General features: G+C 41.1%; 1 protein-coding gene across 2 annotated transcripts in view; it reads left to right on the top strand.

The window, feature by feature from the left end:
• Nucleotides 1-432: 432 nt before the first annotated feature.
• LOC126502371 (phospholipid-transporting ATPase ABCA3-like) overlaps nucleotides 433-27,088 on the top strand; it is a 91,353-nt gene continuing 64,697 nt past the window's right edge. The window contains exons 1-9 of one of the 2 annotated variants that reach the window (XM_050143317.1): nucleotides 433-682; nucleotides 6,185-6,306; nucleotides 6,621-6,870; nucleotides 10,641-10,768; nucleotides 12,073-12,232; nucleotides 16,177-16,436; nucleotides 23,915-24,031; nucleotides 24,351-24,468; nucleotides 24,728-24,901. In XM_050143317.1, the coding sequence (XP_049999274.1) occupies nucleotides 6,247-6,306; nucleotides 6,621-6,870; nucleotides 10,641-10,768; nucleotides 12,073-12,232; nucleotides 16,177-16,436; nucleotides 23,915-24,031; nucleotides 24,351-24,468; nucleotides 24,728-24,901 (1,267 nt within the window). In that variant the 5' untranslated portion in view covers nucleotides 433-682; nucleotides 6,185-6,246. Of the gene's footprint in view, nucleotides 683-6,184; nucleotides 6,307-6,620; nucleotides 6,871-10,640; nucleotides 10,769-12,072; nucleotides 12,233-16,176; nucleotides 16,437-17,669; nucleotides 24,032-24,350; nucleotides 24,469-24,727; nucleotides 24,902-27,088 lie in introns of those variants that run through there. The other variant, XM_050143316.1, reaches the window with a different exon arrangement.

The following is a 27,088-nucleotide window of genomic DNA, read 5'->3' as shown; positions in this document are numbered from 1 at the left end:
ACAGCTCCTTCAAAAAGACTGAAAATATTATATGGAAGTATTTATCCGGGCTTCTGAGTTCTGCCGTCGCCTCAACCGTCTTGCTGGCTTTACTGCGAGTCTCTGGTTGTGGACGAGCGAGCGCGCTAGCGGAACTCAGCCGGGTGGAAAAGGTTCCAGGGCGCACGCGTGGGCGACACCCAGGCGGCTCCTTCCGGCGCGCGCCCCGGCGCCCCTTGCGCGTTCCCGTCCGTCCCGACCCGTCCGCGCCGCCAGGCGGTTGGCTGGAGCGTTGAGAGGAGGAGCGGTGCCCGGGCGACGCGCGTCCCCTCGTGGCCGTGGAGGTGGCTGTTGTGGGGTCTGAGAGGTGCGTGTCGTGGACCTGCTCTGCTGCCGCCCTTAGACGCCCCAGGAGTTCAGCGTGGGTCTCCCCACACCCGCCTGTAGGGACTGTGTGTATGTGTGTGTTGCCCGCCTAAAAGAAAGGAGCGACTGTCGGCCTGTGCATGCGGTGGCCACATCCATCTCCAAGGAGTTTGAGACGGGACACTTCTAAAGGCAGAAGTGCGTCGTGCTGGTTTTGAAACAGAGCCTGGCTCTGGCCTGGTTTTGTTGCAAGTTTTCACTGCGGTTCAGTAGAGGAAGACTGTCGGGCAAGATGTCCGGGTGACTTCCCTAGCGAGCACCAGTGAGTGGAGCAACTGTAAGTAATCCACACATTCTGGAGGTTGAGGCAGGAGAATAGCAAGTATGAGGACAAACAGGGCTACAAAGCGAGAAGCTGTCCCAAAAGGAAAACAGAAGGACCCTTCGGCTGTCTTGGGGAAAGTTTTATGATAAACACGTGTGCAATGCGTGTGGTAAAGGCTTTCAAAACCCTTTTACCTCCTGACTCTTAGTTTGGTTGGTTTGTTTATGACCCTCCCTTTCCCTCCTCTCCCCGCAATTATTATTATTATCCACGGTTTTGTTGGTCCTTAGACTTGCCTGGTCTTGTATGCACTATGTAGCCGAAGCTGTCCTCAAGTTCACACAGTTCCCTTGCCTCAGCCTACCTACTTCTGTGACTAAGAGCATGCTCCATCCCACCTAGCATAACTCACTCCATTTTGACATGAACACTTTTCAGTTTAGCGGTTCGAGGAAGGATTTGGGATCCAGGATCAGTTTTAATCTTAACCTGATTCGACACAAGTCACTTGACTTCTGTATCTCATCTATAGTTGGAAATAATGATCAATCTCATGGTTCCGTTTATTTAAAATATTGCTGTAGCACAACATAAGCTTAACCATGTTTTTGAGTCCCCTTTACCACACTTACAAATTCTTTACTAATTCTAGGACATTTCTCACTCTCAAATAAATTTTCTTACTCCCAAAATAAATCCTGCATTTATTAAGCAGTCACTCTCAACTGCCTCCTCCTCGCTGCCCCTGGCAACTGCTGTTCTTTTTTCTGTCTGAATTAGTGGAGTCTGGAATTTCACACGAATGGAATCATGTATGTTCTGCTTAGCATACTGTTTTCAAGGTTCCTGCCTGTTGTAACAGGTACCATACATCATTCCTCACCCTCTATGGGCAATCGAGACTCCATCATTGTATGTGTTTGTTCATCAGTTAAATGGACTTTGGGGTTATGAAGGCATCATGAACATTTATATATATGTCCCATTTTGCATTTATTTATTTAGTGTGTGTGTGTGCGCGCGCATGTGTGGAGGTCAGAGGACAACTTATGGGAGTAAGTGCTCTCCTTCCAGCATGTTGGTTCCAGGGCTCAAACTCAGATCATCAACCTTGACCGCAAGCACCCTCACCTGCTAAGCCATCTCCCTGGTCCTGTACAATTTTTGGTGGGAGGGAGGACAGGGTATGGACATACTTATGTTTTCTAAAAGTGAGATTGGAGAGTCCTATGGAAATTGGGCATTTGGTCTTTGAGAAGCAAGCTGCCAATCTGTTTCCCACTCTGGGCTGCCCCATTCACCACCAGTGGGGAAAGGTTCCAGTTTTCTACCTTCTGGGCACGAATTTTCTATTTTGTTTTTGATGTAGAATGTCTAGCGTGTGGTAGATTAAGCAGCAGCCCACTGAGCTTATATTTTTCGTTTTTCTTTGAGTAATGACGTGAAATCTTTTAATGCAGTCATTGGCTATCTGTAGGGTTTCTTTGTAGAATGTCTGTTTAGGACTTGCCCACTATTTAGTTGGGTTGTCTTTGGCTGTAAGGGTTACTGTATATGTTCAGGTTGTGATTTGGCAATGCTCCCTTCCACTCTTTGTCCCAGAGTGCATTGTTGTTAAGTGATGGTTTGAGATTCTGTTTGTTCTAAGCATTTGTTTTTGCTACCACATTGCATCCCTAATCATTTTGCCTATGGCACGAGGTTAAAACCCCGTTCCACTCCTTTGCACATTTGTTGAAAATTGTGTTCTTTTCCTCGTAAGTGAGCAAGCGTGATGACCGTCAACCATGGTGCATGGAGCGTTGCCCTACTCTGTGCCTCTGCTTTTCTCAGTTTCCTTCTGATGATCGACGTTCTGCAGAAATGTTGATATCACGATGTGCTAGGCTTCCAACTTGATTCCTTGTTCAGTATCCTTTAGAATTCCATATGAATTTTAGGACCAGCCTATTCAAGGTGTTGAGTTTCTTTTCTTTTCTTTTTTTATTAAGCTATACATTTTTCTCTACTTCCCTCCCTTTCTGTCTCCTCCCCTTCAACCTTCTTATGGTCCCCATGCTCCCAATTTACTCAAGAGATCTACTTCCCATGTAGATTAGATCTATGTATGTCTCTCTTAGGGTCTTCATTATTGTCTAGATTCTCTGGGATTGTGAATTATTGGTTTTCTTTGCTTTATGTCTAAAAGCTGCTTATGAGTGAGTACATGTGATATTTGTCTTTCTGGGTCTGGGTTACCTCACTCAATATGATGTTTTCTAGATCCATCCATTTGCCTGCAAATCTCAAGATGTTATTATTTTTTTCTGCTGTGTAGTACTCCATTGTGTAAATGTGCCACATTTTCCTTGTCCATTCTTCAGTCAAGGGGCATGTAGGTTGTTTCCAGGTTCTGGCTATGACAAACAAAGCTGCTATGAACATAGTTGAGCACATGTCCTTGTGGCAGGATTGAGCATCCTTTGGATATATACCCGAAAGAGGTATTGCTGGGTCTTGAGGTAGGTGTTTCCTAATTTTCTGAGAAATCACCATACTGTTATCCAAAGCGGCTGTACCAGTTTGCACTACCCCCACCAATGGTTCCCTTTATCCATATCCTCTCCAGCATAAGCTGTCATCTGTGTTTTTGATCTTGGCCATTCTTACCGGTGTAATATGGAATCTCAGAGTTGTTTTGATTTGCATTTCTCTGATGGCTAAGGATGATGAACATTTGTCAGGGCTTGGGAGGTGTTTCTATTGCAACAATGGACCTTTCAGTCTCTGAAGACAGGACGGTCCTTTGTTTCTTAACTTTCTTCTCTTTCCTTCCCTTCTTTCCTTTTTAAAAAAGGAATGTTTTTTAATTTTTGTTTACAGGTCTTATACTTCCTTAGCTTAATTTATTAAGTATTTTGCTTTCTGATACTCTTGAAAATGGAATTGGTTTTTAAAGATTGTTCATTGCTAGTGCATTGAAGTACAATTAATAAAAACTCAGAGACAGATATTGGGGTTTAACCTGAAGACCAGAAAAGCAAAACAGCCCACCACTGGCTCTTACCTCAGTCCGAAAATGGCCATCCTACCTCCAGAAATTTCAGAATGAGACTGAGATTGAGAGCTGTCTCCTCCTGTTTTATAATCCTCTCTAGTTCTGGGACTAAAGGAATGCTTCACTACCACCTGGTTTCTGTGGCAAGCTAGCGTGGCTACTGGAATTAAAGGTGTGTGTCATTGCTGCCTGGTCTGTAAGGCTGTTCAGCATAGTTGTTTACTTTTCTGATCTTCAGGCAAGCTTTATTTATTAAAATACAAATGATCTTCCACTATGGGTACAGAAACAAGTATTTTTGTATGTTGATCTTCAACTTCGTTAAGCTTATTAGCTTGATCTAATACTTTCTTTTGTGGGGTCATTGGGGGTTTTCTATATGGAATACTGAAGAAAGAAAGGTTTATTGTTTTCGTTTTTACTTTGATTTCTTTTCCTTCTTCTCTGTGCCTCATTCTTCTTTGTTCTTTTTATCTTCTTTCTTCCCCTGTTCTTCTTTAACTTATTTTTTTTGTCTTGCCCAGTTGCCCTAGTTAACATTTCCATGCTTATGTTGAGTAGGAGGTGTGGTGCAGATAGCTTTGTCTTATTTCTAGTCTGAGGAGGTTCTTATTCCGTTTTTCACCATTGATTATGATGTATCTGTCATGGTGAGGAACTACATTGCTGCTCCCTCATTTGTCAAATGTTCTTTTTTTTTAATTTTAAATGAATTGATTATTAGAAATAGAAATTACAACTATGTCAGTCATACATTTAGCTCATATTCCATCTTAAATTCTCCAATAAGAAATATAATGTGGTCTCATTGTCAAATGTTCTTACCTATTGCCTTTTCTGCTTCAATTGTGATGATCACCAATGAGAGTAGAAGAGAAGCGATGTATTCAGTGGTGGACTAAAGCCAGGAGAGCTAACTCCCAAAGACTTCAGTTCTGAGGCTAGTTTGCACTTATTTTATACTCTAAAAACCACAAGCTGGGATAAGCAGGAAAGCAAGCAGGACTTTACAGAATCATATTCATGCACAGCATTTAACCTTTTAGTTTTCAAAGGTATATGTTGCAGTTGCAGAGTGTAAGTGTCTGTGGTCAAGGGCAACATTTACTAGGGGGCTGGACCTTTTCGACTGCTTTGGCCCCTATTCTGTCTAGGTGACAAAGTGAAGTGATGTCTGGTAATAAGTGATACTTTCATTAAACAAGCCAATAAGTCAATAAATCAGTGTCTTATAATTGTTTTTATCTACCTTATTCCACTTTACCATGGTCATAGATTGTATTATATGGATGGACCTGAATTCCCGAGATAAATCCAACTGTCACTTGATAAAAAAAAAACTTAAATATTTTTCTGGCTTCAGTTAGCTAGTACTGTTAATGGTTTTGCATTTATACTCTTAAGTGATACTGGTCTATAGGTTGCTTGTGATGTTTTTCTCTGGTTTTGGATACAAGTAATGGAATGAGTTAGAGGGTGTTTGATCTTCCAATGTTTGGTGGAGTTGGAGGTGGCATGTGTGTTTATATCTGTGTTTATATATATTTCTCCTGGTTCCTGGATCAGAGATCTCCAAGCCCCTTGAACCCCTGATGACAGGAGTATCTTTTGTTATTCTTAACTAGTTGCTTCTGACTTTTCCATGAGTTTATCCTTACACGGTGACTACTGACATCAGGCTCTAGACTAACTAGAGCCTCAGGAATAAATTGTGAGGAACAGAGAATTGGGACTGCCACCTCTAAGAGAGAAGGAGGCTGGAGATGGATTGAATCCCCAAGGACTATGGACTTACTCTATCATGACTGCATAATAAACCTGGATCAAATCCTCAAGAACTAAGAGAGCCTCTGGTGAGCAGGTTGTTGTGCAGGGAGGCACTCGGAAGGGGGTGGAAGCCCTGAGCCCCCATCTCCTTGCCCTGTGTGCTCTGTGTGCCTTTTCATGTGCTCTTCATCGGTAGCATACCATGGCTATAAGGTGCAAATTCCTCAGTCTGTAAACTGCTCTGGTGAATGTAAAGCCAGAAGAAGGCTGGAGAGTCCCTGTCAGTTGAAGGTTCCCAGGCAGAAGTCCTATTGTGCAATTGCATCTGGAGTGGGGCATTCTTGTGGGCCTGAGTCTTAACCTAGTGGGCTAGCCTATGCTAGTACTGCATACTTAGTGCCAGAGTTGGACTTAATTGTAGGCTACTCAATTGGAAATTTTGTTGTTGCTTGGAAAATCAAATAAGAATCAGCATAAATTCTTTCCCACTCCAGATACTACCTGATCCTGGCCTTTTCTGTGCTGCAAAGTTGTTTACATTGTTCATTTGATGTGTTATAAAAGGTCTTCCTCTTGCTCTTAAAATTTGTATATTATTGTGTTTCCAGGAAACACCCCTTCCAAGGTTGGCTTTCGTCTGTTTGATTTTGTGGTTGTCTTTTTATCGAACGAAGGAATAATTTTCTCGATGACATTTAATGTGTTGGCAGGTGACCTTGACTGTGTTGCATCTTTGTTTCATAAGCGCTAAACTCTCACACTTTCTCATGAAATGGACTCATTGCGCATGAAGCAATTTTCAGCCCTCCTGTGGAAAAATTTCCTTTTGAAGGTAAGTGGAGGTATCTGTGGAGCCAGAGAGGAGCTAACATCTCCTCTGCCACATTTGATTGTAGTTCATGTCCTTGCTTTTGTTCCATGGCTGACCAGCACTGCTTAGTCTGAAGAACCCCCTGAGAATCAGTAGGATAGAGTGAACTTTTGAAATGCGCGAAGAAGACGGTCAGGGAAGCCATTCTCACTGTAGAATGAAGCAGAATAGTTTAGGTCTGTGTTGTGTGCCCTTACCTGCACACAGGAGCACACATATACACGTGTTCATGTATGCACTAACACAGTCCTCCTGTTTTTTTTTTGTTTTTGCAGAGGCGGAACGTGGTTGGCTTAGTGGTGGAAATCACCTTGATATTTCTGTTGTTTGTGTGGACTTTGACTATGCGCAGAATTTCAAAGAAGACATTTGTTCAGCCTGTGACTTATAATCCTATCCCCCTGACATTGCCCAGGTTCCTTAATACAAAATTTGAATATGAATTGGCTTATGTGCCTTCTGGAAGTGATGCGGCAAGAAATATTACAGAGATGGTGAAAGAAGATTTAAATTTCAACTTTACAGGTTAGAAATCAAAACACTTGAAGCACTTGTTGTAATAAGATTGGCGGGCTGGGCTGCGTCCCGCCACCCGGCTAACTTTACCCGAAATAATTACACGGAAACTGTATTCTTTTAAACACTGCCTGGCCTATTAGTTCCAGCCTCTTATTGGCTAGCTCTTACATATTGACCTAACCCATTTCTAATAATCTGTGTAGCCCATGAGGTGGCTTACCAGGGAAGATCTTAACCTGCGGCTGTGTCGGGAGTGAGAACCATGGTGACTCTCTGATTCAGCTTCTTTCTCCCAGCATTCTGTTCTGCCTACTCCACCCACCTAAGGGATCGCCTATCAAAATGGGCCAAGGCAGTTTCTTTATTAGCCAATGACCTTCCTCCATCAAGCACTTCTCTGAAATGTTTTAGTATGACTCAGTAGCCTTCATAAGTCATGCATTAATATCCCAAAGAGTTTGTTCAAACGTCTTCATGGCATAACCACATTGAAATATAATATTTAAAATCAGATGACTCAATTAATTTCTAGTTCTAGAATTATAATTATTCTTTGTTTATGATTATGCTATGAAAAAGCTTTTGTGTATGTATACGTGTGTGCATGTGTGTGTGCCTGTGTGTAAGACAGGTGTGGAAGTCAGAGGACGTTTTGCAGACAATGGTTCTCTCCTTTAATTGATGCTGTCACCCCGCTTGGCACCAGGTGCCTCTGCCCAGTGAGTCATCAGCCCTGTGACTATACATTCTGACCTAAAAGTATGTGATTTTGTATTAAGTATTAGTATACAGCAGACACATTTTATAGTGCATAGATTTCATTCATATCACTAATTTATAAAAATAGTATTTAAGAACAATATATATCTGAAAGGAAATACAGTGTAGAATTATAGCAGATAAGTCTTTTTGTTGTTGTTGTTGTTGTTTGTTGTTTTCGAGATTTTGGGGGGGTGTTGCTGTAGCTCTGAAGCCTGTCCTCTTGTAGACCAGGCTGGCCTCAAACTAACAGTGATCTGCCTGCCTCTGCCTCCCGAGTGCTGGGATTAAAGGTGTGCACCACCACCACCCGGCTAAAGAGACAACTCTTTACCAAATATATTTCTGCATATTAAATTTTGCTTGTCTGACACTGCTAGGAGCTTGGCGTCTGTGCCTTCAGTCCTGTCATGTGGCTTATGTCACTGTGGATTTATTTTGGTATATACTTTTAAAGCTATGCTATATACAGAGTAGTGATAGCAAGGCAGTGGACTAGAGTTCCTCTATTTATATTAAGTACAGCAATAATTTTGCAACCATCTGTGGATAAAAGTGCTATGCAGTTAGGGGATCGTGAGTCCAAGATCTGGAAGCCACCTTGAGGGGACAATGCCCAGGGGGCAGACTTACCTACTGTGTTTCTGCCTTCAGAGCTAGAAATTTCCCATATCTTCATAGACTTGGTTATGTCCTCATCTGATAGTCTTGCTATTAGAACTGCCCACTGGGGATTTGGGGTGAAGGGGGCCCACTGTGTCTCCAGTAATAGACTTCCTGACCTCAACTCTGGTCACAGACCAAAAATGTCCCTGAGACTCAGTTCTAAGCAGTGATTAGCAGTGCCAGGACCCAGTCGCCCCCCACCCCCAGCTCCCCACCCACTCTGCGTGGGGATGGTTTGACTGTAGACTAAAATAGTCCAGGGACTTTGTGTGGCTCATCCCAGCTGTCTACTGAGAGCGGTCTCAGTCTCATATACAGAACCAGGAAGGTATTTGTCTGAGTCCCTGAGACACGCTTGTCTCATAGTTACACCAGACCCTGCAGCTGACTGACCTTTGCTGTAGATTAGATCAACCCTGTTGGTCTACAAGGGGAAAGGTGCCAGTGGGGTTTGCTGACCTCAGTCTTTGCTATGGAATCTGAAGCAGCCCTGCAAGTTGGCTTCAGAGCCCTCATCCATGGACCAGGAAAGTATGGAGCTTTCCCAGAGAGCTGGATGAATGAAGCTTGGGTCAGTCTGAATGCCTAGCACATTTCCTCCCTGCACAGGGTTTTGAGCTTCTTTGTGGAAATTGATGAACCAATTCTGAAATTCATACAAAAATATGACTCACCGTTAGCAAAAATAATATCGAGAAGTTTTGGACACATGCACACATATGCGCACACGCGTGCATGTGCACACACACTTTTGGTACAAAAGTAGATGTATAGATCAATGTTTATAGAATTGAGCTTCTAGAGATAAACAGATACTGACATAGTAAATTGATGTTTTGAAATTATTTCAAAACTAAACCATGGAGAAAGAATAGTCTTGACCTATTTAGAAGCAGAATGTTCCACATACAAGAGAATGTTGTTGACTTGTTTACTTGAATTTTATAGAAAAATAATTAAAATTGGGCCAAAAATCTAAATATGAGAGCCAAAACTCAAAAAGTCTTTTTTTAGGTATAACCAAAACAAACAAAAACCCTGAAATGCAATAAAATAAAATTGAAATATTTTCCAAAGGAAGCTATCAAGAAAATGAAAGACAGCTAAAGGTTGAGATAAAATATTTGTGGACTATCTATATGATAGTGGGCTTGTAACTGAATTATAAAGCATTATTAATAACCTAATCATGTAAAGACAAATGTCCGATTCATAAAACAGCAGAAGGTCTGAGTAGACCCTTTGCTGAAGACTGAAGATGGTATCCAAATGACAGAGGAGGACATGGGAGGATGCATGGCGTGCTCACCATCAGGGAAATGGAAGGGAAGACACAGCGAGATGTCACTCGTAACTGGAACAGAAAGATTGAATAGTGTATGGAGCAACTAGGACAAACAAAAATATAGTGAATATTTTAAGTTGATGAATAAAGTGTTGATATCATTTTACAGAACTCTAGCTATTTGGATGAGTATGTGGTGGGTCCTCTTGGCCTTGATTTGTTTTCCTCTGGTTGATGTTTTGTTGTTGCTGTTTCGGAAGGTCCTTCTCAGGACTCTGTTGTGCTAAGCCAACATCCCACAGCTGAGCCACAACCCTAACCTATGCTGACTGAACTCAGCCTCCATGGGACTATTGGCTATTTGGGTACTTATTTCTTATGGCAAGCCTGTTGACATATTTTGTTCATTTCCTGTTGAGCTGACTTATTCTCTTCCTTGCTTACAACTGTTACAGATGTAGTTGTTTGTTAGACATATTGTGTATCTATTTTGGATTCAGTCTGTGACTTGTCTGTCCACTAAATGTTATCTTGAAAAATAGTGATTTTTTTTTAAAAAAATGTCATTAAACCCAATTTATTCATTTTTTTTAATTTGTTGCTCTGTCAATACAACTTTTAGTCAGTGGTTTCCATTCTGTGTGTGTGTGTGTGTGTGTGTGTGTGTGTGTGTGTGTGTGTGTGATGGGGGGATAGAGGCCTTGCATTGCGTGCTAGGCAAGTACTCTACCACTAAATTACAGGCAAGTCCTTTTCTTTTCTAAAGAACTATTTAAAAACTTATATTTTCTTTAAAATCATGAATACAGTCTTTCCATTATCTTATGGAAGAAGTGCTTTTGTGTGTGTGTGTCTTTATGCACTTACGTATGACATATTAGTAATTTATTTTTTCATTTGTTTTCCATACTCCAGGCGTATATTAGGTACTGGTCTGACTGTCATTGGTTAAGTGGTGTGTTTGGAATTTTCACAGTTGTGACAGGGCTGTGTTTTCTGGTGCCAAAAAGAACAAGCATTAGACCTTTCACGTTAATGTGGGCAACTTGGATTTTTCTCTCCACAGTTCGAGGCTTTCCTTCAGAAAAATCTTTTGAGAAATACATTAAGTATGAAAACAGGTCTGCATATATGCTGGCTGCTATTGTGTTTGATCACGTGTTCAAAACCAATGATGAACGATTACCACTTCAGGTGAGAAAGTTTTATTTAAAGACCTGACGGTTATGTTTTTAGCTTTGAGAGTTTTAAAATGTGTGTGTGTGAATGTGTATGTGTCTCTTTGTGTGTCTATATGCATGTGTATGTCTCTGTGTGTACATGCTTGTGTGTGTATATGCATGTGTGTCTCTCTGTGTGTACATGCTTGTGTGTGTATATGCATGTGTGTCTCTCTGTGTGTACATGCTTGTGTGTTGTTGAAGGCTAGTGTGTTTACTTATCGATTTTCTGACTGAGTGATCAGTCCATTGTTGAAAATGGAGTACTTAAGTCCTCAGTCACAATTCCAATATAATCTGTGACTTCTCTTTAGTGTACTCATGTGCATATGGATCCATGGAACCTCTGAAATTGCCTGGATAAGTATTTACAGTTATTTTATTCTCTTGACACATCAATACATTTATAATTGTCCAATGTCTATCTCTTTTTACATTTTTTTTTAGTCAGGTCCTCACTATATGCATGAGATTGGCCTTGAACTTCTGATCCTCCTGCCTCAGTTCTCACGTACAGGGGCTACAGGTATGCATCAGTGTGCACACTGTATGCTCTTTCTACATCTTTTGATTTAGGTATATCTGAATCTGAGCATGCTCTTTTCTGGTATACATTTGTCTACAGTGTCTTTTTCTCATCCCTGCACTTTTGTTTCTGTGTGTTCTTAAAAGTGAAGTGACTCTTCGAGGCAATATAATTTGTCTTTTATCTATCCATGTACTTTGTTTCATTTCTCCCATTTTGATGGTGGCATTCTAGTAGATTTGTGTGAGTGTGTGTGTTGCGTGTATGTGTGTGTATGTGAGAGAGAGAGGAGAGATGGGGGGGGAGAGCAGTATGTAACTTTATAAATATGTGCTTATGTGTGTCTATGTACATGCATGTGTGCATACATATGGAGGTGAGGGGCTGACGTTGGTGTCTTCCTCAGTTGCTTCTATACCCCAGTTTTTGAGGCAGGGTCTCTCACTGAACCCAGAATCTGCTATTCAGCTAGACTGTCTGGTTTACAAGCCTTAGGGATTTTCTTGTCTCAATATCCTCAGTGTTGTGCCCACAGGCTCATGCTACCACACTAGCTTTTTGTGTAGATTGTGGAGATATGAACTCAGTTAATCATGCTTGTGAAACAAGTACTTTACTGACTGAGCCAGCTCCCAGCCCCTCTACACATAAAAGGGATTAAATAAATAAAAAACAAAATTTACCTATCACTGCTAATCTTTGGTTTTCAAGACTCACTGGTTTAACATGTTTGTCTTTGACTCTCATTCTAGGTAAAATATAATTTGCGCTTTGGTCGTCTCTATAATCCTTATAATCCCTTTCGTCCATCTTTGGACCTGCGAGCAAAGGACTGGAACACATCGACTCTCTTCCCACCCGTGCCTTCTCTAGGACCCCGGAACTTACTTGATCACGATGGGGGGGACCCTGGTTAGTTAGCAGATCCTTAAATGCACTTTATTTTTACTGTGTATGAGCAGTCATTAGGTGTGGGCTTCCTTTTTTTCCTCTGCATGAACAAGATGACTTATTTATTCATTATAATTTATTGTGGTTTAAATCTTATTTTTATTAACAAATGTAAAATTTGATACTTTTTCTTTATTTCTCAAATTAATTTTCTTGTTTCTGTGCATTTATGTCATTTTAGTGGATAACTTGTGCCTCTCTTGGCTCAATATATGTGTACATATATAGACATCTCTTTATATAAACAAATGTATATATGTATGGGATATATATGTATGTTCCACAAACATATATATCTTATATATTTATGTTGATGAATATCAGCTTTTTATCAGGTCATGATGATAAATTTAAATTTGTGATACAAATTACCTGGAAGGAAGAAAAAAAGTAACACCAGTAAGACCTTTGTGTTAAATATCAGGTCCTGAGAATATTTTTCAATTATTCAATAGGAGACAAAAACTATGTGTGATTTTACTATTATCAGTAAAATCGAAAGAGTAAAAGTCATCCAAACAAGTACATTGTTCAGAATGTATCAGACTGGGTTGTGGAGATTACTAAGTGGGTAGAGTTCTTGTTTTGGTGCACAAGTATGAGGTTCCAAGTCCGGATCTCATCGCCTATAGAAAGGCTGGCATGGGTGTACCCATGTCCCCAGTGCTGGAGATGTGGAGACAAGCAAGCCACTGAGGCTTGCTGGTCAGCAGTAATAGCCAAAGCGAGGCGCTACAGATTGACTGAGAGACCCTGTCTCAAATAAGTGAGGCAGAGAAGTGTGAACCTCTGACTTCTGCATACTCACGCATGGGTGCACGCACTCGTGCACACACACGCACACATACATTCTCTTACCCACCTCCCCCACCCCCAAATAATGTGTCAGCTTGACAGGTTGATGTGGCTATTAAAATAATCACAAACTCTGGTGTGTATATAGAATTAAAACTGTAGAAAATATATGTAGATCTCTGTAAAGATTTGAGCATTTGTCACTTTAGAGTTGAAAGATTATGAAAGATAAAAAGATTATTTTATCAAAAACACTTAAAATATTTTTCTAACTATAAGTTTAGAATGAGTCTAATCTCTTAAAATCAATACATTGCATCTTAAAGGTTTTCTTTGAGAAGAACATAATAGGAAATGCCATGATATTGGTGGAATAAAAGTAGTTTCACCAAAAATATAGACATGATCTAATAATGATAGATGGATCATTTATTATCATGGTTGTTGACTTTTTTATGTAGAATCTGACTATGTAGCCTGACGTGGGATTACACTCTGTGTGCTGTGAATATGTTTTATGACCGTTAGTTATTAAAGAAGCTGTTTCAGCCAATGGCTTAGTAGAGTAAAGCCAGGTGGGACATCTGAACAGAGATAGGGAGAGTAGGTGTAGTCAGAGAGATGCCATGTAGCTGCTGAAGGAATAACATATGGTTACAGCAAGCCACAGTCTAGTGGAAATACACAGATTAATAGAAATGGGTTAATTTAAGATATAAGAGCTAGCTAGGAATTTGCTAGAGTCATTGGCCAAACAGTGTTGTAATTAATATAGTTTCTGTGTTATTTTTCTGGTCTGGGTGGCTGGGAAACAAATAAGTAGTCTCTGCCTACAGTAGCCCAGGCTAGCTTTAAGCTCATTATGTAGCATAGGATGTCTTCAACCTTGGGATGATCTTCCTGCCTGACCCTCCCAAGTGTTAGGATTACAGGTATGTGCCACTATCTCCAGACTGAAAAGGTACTTTTGAAATGAGTTTCTTTTTTCCATTTTAAAAAATAAAAGCTTTTAAAACAAGAAAGAAAAAAAATAGACAAATGTAAGTTGCAAATGGACATCTCTAGTAAATATTTTAAATTGAAATTTGACATTTCTTTTGCTTTTGTAACTTGGCCTGCTTTTCTGTTTGTTTGTTTTTGCTTAGATTCTTTTATATGTGTTAAACACTTTGGGTCATGTTTTTTAATCTGGTAAATATTAAGAAAAGAGTCATAAGCTCTGTATCATCACCAAAGTGCTGTGACACCAGCTCTTAGGACTTTGATGCTCATCTGTTTTGTGTCACCATGACTACCTGAGCCTGAGTGATGTTTATCTGGATTGCTGTTCTGGTGACTGGATTGGTTAAGCAGCATGGCCACAGCATTCCTTCCTGTTTTTGTCTCCTCCCAGCTGCACTGCAGCATAGTGGAGAAGCAGAAAGTTTTAAATGCTGAAAGGGCGTGCATGCGACCAAGGGGCCAAGGGGCAGTGAGGAGCCAGGCTTACTCACTTTATAATTGAGGCTTACGGGAATTAATTCACACCCCCAGACTTGTCCACTCCATGAAATCATGAGGCTGTCCCGACGTCAGTCATGACCTGGTCATCCCCATGTGGCTCCCTCTGCATTACCACACTGGGACCCAAGTCTTCAGCAAATGAAGCCCATGAAGCAGCAGACCATATCCAAACAGCAGCTGCCTCAGAGAGGCTGAGAATGGTGGTGGGTGAGAGGTGCAGAGCAGAATTTGCTACAAGAGGTTTTAGTTTTGGTTTGGTTTTTAGTTTCTGGCTGGCCTAGAACTTGTGTAGACCAAACTGCCCTTGAACTCACAGAGATCCACATCACCTCAGTTTTCCAAGTGCTGGGATTAAAGGTGTGTGCCACCATGTGCAATCCATGAACTTTACAGGTGAATGTCAAGCCTGATGTCTACCTTTAATGGTGTTTTAAAGTGCACACTACAGTGTTATTAACTATGACTACATTATTATCTATGTCTCTACACATAGTCTATGATATATACACTTTTTTGTTACACTATCATTGTAATGAGTTTTAAAATAAATGCATATAAAAGCTCCAGCTTTGATCTTTTTTCTGTAGATTGCTTTCGTTATTTGTTGGTCCTTTGAGGTTCCGCATAGATGTTTATCTAGTCTCCTTAGACATGACCTTTAAATAGTATTCATTTTCCAAGCTCCAAAATAGTAGACATCTTTTCATTTAGGTGTGTTGCCTTTATCTCCCCAGTGTTTGTAAGCTTTTCCTCTCCTTGGATGTTTGTGTTGACTTTACTCCTTTTGATGTATTGTAAATGGGATTTTCTTCTTGTTTAGAATTTCCTTCCAATGACATATCTCAGTGTGTAGAATTATTTTAGCCAGTTCCAGGGTGGCATAGCAAAATGCCATGATGCTTATAATAGAAGGTTGTTTCTCACAGTTTTGGAAGCTAGGAAGTCCAAGCTCCCAGCACCCACAGACTAGGTCTCTGGTCAGGGCTTGCTGTGTGCTTCCCAAGTGGCAGCTTTTTGCTCCATCCTTGGAGGGAAGACTGGTGGTTGTTGCATCACATAGGAGAGGGAGAAGCAGGGGAAGGATTAGACCACTCCCTCCCTTCCTTTTTCAGAGCAGTCCGAGTGAGTGGAATACTTAGAACTCAGTCATTTCTGACAGGTCTTACCTTTTAAAAATATACCAAGTATTATATTTCAGCATATGAATTTTGGAAGGACACAGGCATAGGAATAGTTTTGTTTAATATTTTTAAATTATCATAGTTGATGAAGATCTACATAAAGTTATAGTATTATTTTCATGCACTATTTTAATTTTGAGGACAGCAGTAAGATTTCATGTGCCTCAAATCATAATTGGTATTTGTAAAATTGCTTTGTTAAGAGTTTTGCATTAGCAGCCACACAGGTGGCTCAGAGGCTAAGAACTCCGACTGCTGTTCCCAAGGTCCCGGGTTTGAGAACAGCTCGCTGCTCTATGTAAATAATGGGGAAAAAAAGAGTTTTGCATTATCTGAATTGCTACTGTCATCTCCCTGGCCATATGGTAATACCTTGAAATTAACAGTCTTTGTTTTTTTTTTGTTGTTGTTTCTTTGTTTGTTTAGGATACATCAGAGAAGGATTTCTTGTTGTGCAACATTCTTTAGATAAGGCCATCATGGTGTATCATAGTGGCAGAGCGGCTGAAGACATGTTTGCTAACACCACCATTCATGCGAACCGATTCCCATACCCTGCTTTCACCCAGGACAAATTCTTGTGGTCTTTCATATCCATGTTTCCGTGGACAATTTTATTTACATTTACTCAAATGGCACTTGTCATTGTTGGGACCATTATGATGGAAAAGGAAAAGCGATTAAAGGTAATTTCATTTTATTTGTAGTACTGTGGGGCAGTAGAACAGGTATGTGCAGGGGGGTTTTATGCACGCTTTTCTCTGCTAATGAATATCCCATGGAAACAGCATGCAGATATGGGCTGGCTAGAGTGTGCATGATGCCATCAATGAGTTTTCTGTGTTTTTGATTTTTAGAAATAAATTGATTTGTCTAAATGACAGAGAACATTATATAAAGAAGTCAAATATTAATGCCCCCAAATTATCTATGGAATGAGATGAGCAACAAAGAAATAATCAGACAAGGTCTTGAATTAGATAACTTAAAATATACTTTAACTGCTCATCCTGTGGTCTTCTTTGAGATGGTTTTCAGTGTGAAGTAAATCAAGCCAGTGTTATCAACAATTGTGGCTACAAAGTCAGAAAGCTGTTAAAGCACTTATCTGTCCATTAATTTGTTTAATGCTTCCTTACTAATTACCTCCTTTGTTCCAAGGACTTGGCGGCTTTGTTTAAAACCCTGGCTTTAACAGTAACTCACTCTGTGATCATCCTCTGTTTCTCTAGATGTAAACTAAAGACTGTAATATCTGCTTTTGTAGTTAGTGCGGTAGTTAAATGAGATATTATTTTTAAAGTGTCTAGAACAGTCTATAATCATCCTACAACTGGTAGTTTAGAAAAGAGAAGGCAGACTCTTTGCTTACACATTGTTCAAAGTCTCGTAATGATGTAAGTTAGTATGTGAAATGTCAGTCATCCAAGTAGGTGTTTACCAGCTGGACATTAGAGAGAGGGTTAGTGTCTAGAATATGTTAAAAAAATGAAAAAACTAAACATCAAGAAAACTGCCCGATTTTTTTTTTTAAAAAAAGCAAAGCATGGAACTAAGCAAAATTTCCAAAAGATGAAATATAAATGACTAAAACACATTTTTTTAAAAGTTCAATATTCTTAACTATCCAGTGAAATTCAGTTAGAACTACTTTTGAAAATTCATCTTATCCCTGTTAGAATGGCTAAGATAGAAAAAAAAACACAAAAAAACTAATGAAAGCAAATTTTGCCATGTTTATAGGGAAAGGAGAACACTTAATCATTGCTGGGGGGAATGCACACTGGTGCCTCCGCTATGGAAATCAGCATGGAGGTTCCTCAGAATTTGGATCTGCCACAAGATCTCACTCTACCACACAAAGGGCTCTATGTCCAACTACAGAGATACTTGCTTTTCCATGTTCATTGCTGCAATAGCCAGGGGAAAAAGTTATTCTTGAAGTACAGAGATGGTTTTGCTCATTTTGAGCAGTGGAGAATAAAGCGGTTCAGTAGGTAGACACCACCAGAGGGAGGGTTTGAAACTGGCCTGGAAAGAGCAGCTGTGGAGAGAGGTGTGGAGGCCTGGCTGACGTGAAGGGAAAGCCAAAGATGGTGAGTATTGTAGTTTGTATGCATCACCACTGTACATTCTTTTCTGCTTCTTTTTACTCACTTAAAAATGCAAAAAGCGTTCTTAGGTCTCGGGATGGACAGAAATGACACATGAGATTGATTGGTTCATGGGTCATTATCTACTGACAAAGCTTGGCTATTACGGCAAGGCAAGATTAAAGGTAAGAAGATAATTTGAAGGTGATTCTGACCCGGGGAAAGGCAGGGGGAGACTGCCCTGAGTTGGGTCAGTGAATGTACAGCCAGAGATTAATGTGTGGAGCTAATCAGGAAGTAGAATTCAGTGGGCGTGCACACGTACATGATTGACTGCAGATTTTTGAAATTTATCTTTCAAGGATTTTTCCATGCATCAGGTTGTTGTTGAGACACTTGGAGCTGTCAAATGATGTCCAGCTGAGTAAGTCTGTTGCTTCCCAAATGAGCAGTGATACTTGGGTTTAATAGAGACAGATTTCGTGAGGGCATTCACCATCCTCTTCTTCCTTGGCTAAGGGAGTGAATCACGAGGCCCAGTCTTCCATGCTGGAAACCTCAGCTCTATGAGTGTAGCACAGTGCATCCCGTCAATCTTCACCATTCCTGCCGCTGTAGCGTGAAGTCTCACTCCTCTGTGAGATTGTCTCTGAAATGGAGACAATCATGACCATGACCACGTCAGTGCACACTGAGCAAGCCAGTCTTTTTCCCTTGGGTGTTACATGTAGGAATGAATGTAAACCCTGTTTCTTCCCGTCCCCTCATGGCTCCTCTGCCTCTTCCATTTCTGGCAATACTGTCTTCTAGCTGTTCAAGCTTTTGCTAGTGTTTCACCAACTCTCTTCAGTTTTGCCAACTGCCGTCTGTCCCGCATGTTACTTCATGTCCATCCCTTGCCCCTCAGTGAGAACGGCTCACTTTGAATGGCCTTTAACTTTTTCTCTCACTGTAAAGCCTTTCTCCTTCTTTCCTAGCTGGGGAATAATCTTTTTCAAATGTATTTTTAACTATCAGTCAAAATAGCCAGTTTATTTTTCCTGTCACAGAAACTTAAACTATCCAGTTTAAATTAGTTAAGTTACTATTAGTTTTGTTTTATTTAATTAAAAATATTTTCATTGCTAGGTATGGGTGGTACACAGCTTTAATCTCAGCACTTGAGATACAGAGATAGGTGGATCACTGTGAATTCAAGGCCACCCTGGTCTACATAGGGAGACCATGTCTTAAACAAAATAAAATTAAAAAATATTCTTTGAGAATTTCATGTATCATACTTTGGTTATAATTATACCTCCCTATCTTCCAGATCCACAGCCTCTTTTATACCCACCCAACTTTATGTCTTCATTAAAACAAAGCAAAAGAAAAATAATGAACAAAACCCAGTTTGTGCTCCTGTCCCTTTCAAATCATTGTGCTGTCTCTATCCCAAAGGCTAGTGATATTTTAAAGTGTGGAAGCCCATGCTAGTGTTAGCTCACTTTTGGAACATAAATAGAATTGTGCAATAGTGACTCTCTTGCATCCGATAGTTATCCATATTCTGTTCAGTTGTAATCTATACAAGTTGTTTCAACAGATGGAATGTGGCAACAGCAACTAACCCTTGTGACTGTAATTACTGGATAATAATTATGTTATATTGAATAATAATTATGTTATACCGGATGATAATTATGTCACACTGGATAATTGCACTTTGAAACTTCCTCCTTCACTTTATTTGACGCTGCTGCTGTTAGTGTGCCTATATGCAATTTACTCCTTATTCATTGTATTTTATTAGACTTGTAAACATAATGTCTTTATTTCATGGTTTCCAGTTCACCCATTTTCTCATGAGCAGTCCTATTTCTCCTTTGCCATATAAGACCACTGCAACTTAACACATGACCCACGTTTTTCATCTTGTGCTGTCCCTGTCTTGGTTTCAGCCAAGGTTGTTCTCCTGTCTGAGGCTCCAGAGGGGGTGAGATTCACTTCTTAGCTCTATGGCCGTGAACAGAATTCAGCTCCTTCTCAGAATCACAGGACTTGATGTTGGCCAAAGCAACTGAAAAACTCAAGTGCAGCAGCCTCCTTTATGGGGTCCAGTGTAATTCCAGGCATGAGAGTTCACTCTTGGCACATCCCACTGACTGAAACAAGTTGTGTAACCCACTTACACCAAAGAGAAGTAACCAGAAAAGAACCTGAACACCAGAAGACACAAGCGACACAGTCACCCTGGAGGCTGTGTGTGAAACATGGTAATTTTTAATTGAATTCCAGACATTGTGGTGTTTACTTTATTGGGAACTTGATAATCTTGCATTCCTGGATTTTTGTTTTATTTTGAGGCACACTTAGGTGTCCTGGAAACAGTTTATCCTTTGAGACCTTCTCTCACACTTAGGTGTCCTGGAAACAGTTTATCCTTGAGACCTTCTCTCGCTCTTATTTTCAGTGCTAAGGATGGAACTCAGGGCCTTGCATATCACAGGGTAATACTCTTCCATTGAATTATAGTCCCAAATTTTGATTTTTTTTTTTAAAGACAGGCTTTCAAATATAGCTCAGGTTAACCTTACACATTCTCTACAGCCCAGGATGGCCACTAAATCACAATCCTCCTGATTCTGTCCCCTAACTTCTGGGATCATAAGCATATGCCATCACACTCAGCTATTACTATATAGTCTTTTGATAGGTAGAACGGCAGTAGGATTTATTCTAAAGCTTTGGTTCTCAGTTTGTGGCAGTTTTGCTTCATTGGTCACTTGGCAATGTCTGGAGGGAATTTTCACAATTAAGATAGATATTACTTCCAGCAGGGTTGGAAGAAATCATGGATACTGTCGAATATCCTACAGTGCCCAACATATTGTCCTGTAATGAGAAACTGAAGTGTCAGCATCAAAGTCGAGAAACCTTGATATGCATTGTCGCGCCCACCTCGACCAGCAAGGAAGACGCAACACCAGAGCTCTTCTTGCAAGCAGTTTATTCAGGACCTTGTTCACAGCAATCTTTCTCCTTCTTCTCCTTCTCCTTCTCCTTCTCCTTCTCCTTCTCCTTCTCCTTCTCCTTCTCCTTCTCCTTCTCCTTCTCTTTCTCTTTCTCCTTCTCCTTCTCCTTCTCCTTCTCCTTCTCCTTCTCCTTCTCCTTCTCCTTCTCTTTCTCTTTCTCTCTTTCTCCGGGCAAACCTCTCCCAGCCTTTAAAACGGCATGGACTGCCAACCCCGGATTGCCACGTGGGCACTGCCCATAGGTCCACGCATATGCAAGCAGCTGACGATCATTGCATGATAATAGCACGAGTCAGGCCTTAGCCATATTAGGAGTTGATTATCACAGAGCACTCGCTTTCGGGATCGCGGAGGGCGGAAGCCAGCATCAGGTGCGGCTCCACGCAGCTCTCTACAATGCATAAAGACACAGGACGATGTTCGACACAAATTTTCTCAGGAGTATTTAGGTTGAGAATCCAGGTCTAGGCCTACTACATTGGGCACACTACTAACATAAACTCCATGTTAGTGCCTTCTCTTGACTGTGGTTATTGTAGTTATGATTTAGCCTGGCTAGGGAACTGGACCTCCTCCCCTCTACCCCCCTCAACCTTGCCTGTGTTGCTGCTGGTCTGGCCTGGGGTATATTGTCATGAGTTGTAAGATGGAGGTGCTGGGAGCACCATCTAAAGGTGTCTGGAGCACTTACCCTGCTAACCTCTGCCTTCCCTGAAACTCCAGCTGCTTTGCCCTCTCTGGGCTTACTCTGTTTCTCACCACAGGCAGCTGCTGGGCTCTGCTTCAGTGCCCACTCCAGTCAGCGAGACAGTTCCTCGCAATTAGCTGAGCACTGGGTAGACTCCTCTCCCAAGTTCACCTTGCTCTTTCCTTCTTGTCCTTGCATAAAGAGTGCAAGCATGGTTTTCACTGCACATGTGGACTAAATCCAGAGCCGTGGTCATTTGTAGGCAGTGATGAGCGCAGGCTAGTGGCTAAAACACTGCCAGAACCCACCCTGGCTCCTCTAAACTGCTGTGTGCTTACTTTTCTCATCAACATGACAGAAACAAGGACAGGGTGGTTTATTTTGGTTCCTAGTTTCACAGCTGTCATTTCATCATGTGGAATGAGAGGGAACTGTGGTGCTGTGGTGAAACAAAGCAGCTCACATCACAGGAGAGAAAGGGAGTTGGGGGAGGAGAAAGCTCCTACCTGCCATCCTTTTCCAATAATGTTGTTGTATTATGAATCAAATGAGAAACCCATCCATAATGACCACATTGTCTCTAGAGACAACCCACATACCTACCTAGAGTGCACTCCGCTAGTCTACTTCTCAGTCCAACTTGTTTGACAGTTCAGATTGGTCCTTATACCTAGGCGGGAAACTGCTTTCTCATGCACCCTCACCAGCGTGCACCGCAACAGTCTGTAAGTGTTTCTTATATGGGGGCGTCCACCCGCTGTTCAGAGCATTCTCTCATGGGAGACTCCCACTCCAACCGTAAGTTCAGCAAAACTAAACACAATTGTAGGACAGTTTTGTTTCTTTTGAATCCTGGTCTCTCATGTCCTAAAAGTCAACTTCTCATTTTTGTGCTTCCCAAATAAATAGCCTCCTTTATAATTATCATGAATAATGTCTTTAAAGATGTTTCTAGATACTTTTTCTAGCATTGTATTTTTGTTATATTACACTTTCATCTTTCAGGATTTTAGACCATGGGAATTTTAGACTTTATAGATTTTGAGCATTTTTTTCAAATCTCAAACATAAAGAGGTCATAGAGAGTCACCCAGAGGATCTGATATTATAAATTCCATACTATGATTAAATGTATTCCTAATGCCACCTCTCTATGCAGCGTTCTGTTCCCAATGCTGCTTGACAGTTAATGCTATCCCTCGAAAGGATCCGAATCACCTAGCAAGGGACCTCTGGGTGGTCCTGTGAAGGGCTATCTGGATTAGGCCAGCAGAGATGGAAAGACCTGCCCACCATGGGCAGCACTGCTCCATGGGCTGGGGTCTTGCTGGACTTGCAGAAAAAGAAGGGACCGGCTGGCTGAGCAGTCGTCACACCCAGACATTCACTATGTCAGTGTCCCATAATGCTGCCTGCCATCCATGGCCAGCAGAAGTTGGTGACTCTCTACCGGTGCAGGGTGGGACCGCCCCCCCTTTTTTTATGAACCATTCTTTCATCAAATAAACTGCCAAACTGAATTGTCTTAAGTTTTTCCTTTGTCACTGGCCTAGGGAAAAGACACACAGAGGCAGCTGGAGGAGGCAGGAACAGGGAGTCCTCCAGAATGAGTCGTAACGCTGTTGCCTCTCAGTCTAGCTTCTGATCCGAAACTGGCTTTATTTTTTCCTACATGTTTGTACACACGAGCATGCCTCTTTCCAGCAAAAGCCAGACAGGGTGTAAGATCCCTGGAATTGGAGTTACAGATGGTTCCAGCATTATGAGGGTGCCAGAACTGAGGGTCTCTGGGTCCTCTGCAAGAGCAATGTGCTGGTTGTCTCTCTCTCTCTCTCTCTCTCTCTCTCTCTCTCTCTCTCTCTCTCTGTGTGTGTGTGTGTGTGTGTGTGTGTGTGTGTGTGTGTATTGCTTGACACAAGCTAAAATTGTTTGGGAAGAGGGACTCCCATCTGAGAGTCCATAAGATTGGCCTATAGAGACAGAGTTTCTCTGTGTAGTCCTGGCTGTCCTGAAACTCACTCTGTAGACCAGGCTAGCCTCAAACTCAAGAGATCTGCCAGCCTATGCCACCCCAGTGTTGGGATCAAAGGTGTGCACTTGGTTTTTAATTTTTAATTTTTAAAGGTGTTTTTTTTATCTCAGAACTCGCTAAGTCTTAGGAGAAAACAACAAATTCTGCACCCAGAATTCTGGGTAGAAATTACACCTCTCATTAGGTACAAAGTTTTAGGTAGGTCATTTGGCTATTGTGAGGCCTGATTTTCTTTGTAAACGGGGATGTGAGATTCAAGCCATGGAGGTAATTGATGTGTGGAGGCATTTTGAAATGTGTTTTTCATGACACTTGGCTTATGTTGCTTCTCCTTCAGGAATACCAGCTCATGGTAGGACTCAGTAATGCTATGCTCTGGTTCTCGTATTTTGTCACCTTCTTGTTGATGTATTTGATTATCATCTGTTTGCTGTGTGGAATTTTATTTCTCAAGGCAAGTATCCACGTGTACGTAGCACACCACCGCTTTCAGAGGGAGGAGAAGTGGAGGTGTGGGCAAAGTGTATTAGTTTGCTGAAGAAGAGTAAATGCGTTTTGCCCTGACTCCACTGTGGACGTTCAAAAGGTCTAGTCGATCAGAAGGTGAAAAAGAGACTAGGTGACTGTCCCTTCTGTAGGCAATGCCTTCAAAATCTCTGAGTGGCATGACTTACTTCACTGGGGCCAGCCCTTAGTATTTTCCTTTACTTTCGCGCCTTTTTTCCCTCATCACTTCACTTGGGATTAAACCAGCTTTCTAATTATGTCATCAGATTACACACGAGAGAGTCTTTCAACACAGCGACCCGCTGTTCATTGCCTTCTATTTCCTGTGTTTTGCCATCTCCTCAATGTTACTTGGCTTCATGATCAGCACACTCTTTGACAGAGGTGAGTTGGAGGCGCCTTCCATGAGACATCCTGAGAGTTGACTGAGAGGGACCCTCAGTTTCAGATGCCACTGGATCAGTTTAAGGAACACATCTTCTCATACTATTCATTTAAGTCAGAGTCTCTATGGGGCCCCTTCTGTGCGCTAGGCACAGTGCAAGATGCAGGTGATGTGGGGGTGGCTGAAAGAGCCCCCCCTCTTTGTTTCTCGCTGCTGCAGCTTGTGTCGACTAACCATCTTTTCCTTCTCCCTTTCCAGCGTCTGTGGCCTCTTCCGTTGCAGGTTTCCTCCACTTTCTCACATTTTTTCCTTACTTAATCATAGCTCAGACATATGGTCAGACAAGCCTCGCGGGGAAGCTGGCTCTCAGCCTCATCACAAACACAGCGCTAGCTTTCGGGGCTGACTTGATATGCAAGATGGAAATGAAGGGTAAGTCTCCCCTGGTGGTAGCACCTTCATTAATTTACAACCGGGAAGGAAAGGACCGGACATACAGGGGTGGGGGAGAGCATGGTTCAAGTGTGTTCGAGTGGTCTCTCATACAGGCTTTATCATAAAGCATTGTGTTGTGTGTATTATGTATGTACTTACTGTGGACATAAATATACATGTACAGGAGAACTAAAAATTACATAAGCAATATTACAAGTAATAAAGTAGGTATTTATGTTTGTGTGCATATGCCTATCTATGTCTCTTCTAGGGGATAATTTTGTCACCCCAGACAACAGGAGCTTGTCACACTGAAAGGTGTCAGTGTTTCACCACTGATATGATTTTAGCTTTTTCATAGATGAATTTGTCCCACTGAGAAAAATCCAGACAGGGTTGTGGTCTATCAAAGAATATGCTTAAGTGTTTAGCTTTATTTAGAATGATGGTAAATGGCATTGTGTTTTCATTCTTTGTTATTGTTAGTACAATGGGCTTTGTGTTTTAATCTTGCATCCTATAACTGGAGAAGTTTCTATGATTCTTTTTGTGATGTCTTTGTTTAATTTTGGTATATTGTCATAATGCTGACCTTATATATTGACATAGGAATTATTTCATTCTTCATCTGTTTTCTCTTTGGAAGAGTCTGAGAAAAACTGGTGTTAATTGTCCTTTAAATATTTGGTAAGGTACATAGTGAAAACATACATGCTTAGATGTTTCTTTGCTGAACTTTTATTGTTCTTGCTCTTTACAGATACAGCCTGTCTTAGGCTTTTACTGCTATGCTAAAACACCATGGCCAAGACAGCTCACAAAAGGAAGCATTCTCTGGGCTTACGGTTTCTGAGGGTTAGGGCCCATGAGGGCAGAGCAAAGGCATGACGCTAGGATGAGAACTCACATCCTAAAGCTGCAAGCAGAAGGCAGGCACACTCAAGATGATGGGAGGCCTTGGAAGCCTCAGAGCCCACCTCTGTGACACACCTCATCCAGCAGGGCCACATCCCCTAACTCTTCCCAATCAGTTCCACCGATGGGGACCAGGCATTCAAACGTGAGCCTCTGGGGCCATTCTCATTCAAACCACCACATAATCTCTTTGCGGATCTTTCAACTTTTCTGTTTTGTTTTTATTTTAATTTCTAATATATATTATTTATATAAATCAATAGGATTGTGATATTTCTATACTTTCATGTATCATGATTTGATGGTCATTGATTTCCTATCCTATCTCAATTCTTCCTGTTGAATAGTTCTTACTATCTTGTAGCTTTTTTTTTTAACTTTCAGGTCATCTTTTTTCACTATTCCCACGTATTACAAAAATACTGCTTTTTCACTTGTGTCTGGCTCATTTTACTTAGCAAGATAACTTCTAGCTCCACCCAGTTTACTGCAAATGAAGATTTCATTCTTCTTTATTTCTGAATAATATTCTACTGTGCATGTTGGCCAATGTTCTTTATCCCTTTGCCTTGTGACAGGTGTCTAACTTGTTTCATATTTTGTATATTCTCTCAACAAACAAAGGTGTGCAGGTGCCACCTGGACTTCAGTTTGTATCCATACCTCTGAGTGGTATTGCTGCTAGTTCTTCCATATTTCCATCATTCTGTCCCCTCCGTCGTCTAGTGTTTCCTCCAAGAAACCTACTTTCACTCCAGTTAGTTTCTCTCTGTGTGTTACTTGGTCCATCTCTCGTGCTTGTTTTACTATTCTCTATTTGTCCTGGATTTTCAAAGATCTAACTCTGGAGGAGTGTAATTTATTTTTGCTGTTCTAAGTGCTTCCTGTACCTTAAAAAGTCTACATTTTTACCAACATTTGGATGCCTTGGGGTATTATTTCATTGACTAGACCTTCTGGATCCTCAACCTGTAGCCCCTCTCCCCTGGGGATGCTGATTAGACAGATATTTGGTCATTTGGTGATGTCTTGGAGATCTTGTGTTTTGTTTTTTGTTCTAGAATGTAGTATTTCAAAGTCTGATACTCTTTCTTTTAACTGATCTGTCTGTTGAGGCTATTATGCTTGATTTACAGAGCTTCTAATTTTAAAAGTTTCTCTTGAATTCTGTTTCAAAATTGCGAGTTTTTACTACATCTTTCATTTATATTTTGAATTATCTTCCTTAATTCATTTGACTATCTGTATTCACTAGCCTCTTTTAAAATC

This window comes from Alexandromys fortis, unplaced genomic scaffold (assembly GCF_014885135.2).
Source record: "Alexandromys fortis isolate MF-2015 unplaced genomic scaffold, M_Fortis_MF-2015_v1.1 scaffold_45, whole genome shotgun sequence".
Classification (NCBI taxonomy): Eukaryota; Metazoa; Chordata; class Mammalia; order Rodentia; family Cricetidae; genus Alexandromys; species Alexandromys fortis.
The sequence above is the reverse complement of the archived record's forward strand: the minus strand, read 5'-3'. Positions and strand labels throughout refer to the sequence as shown.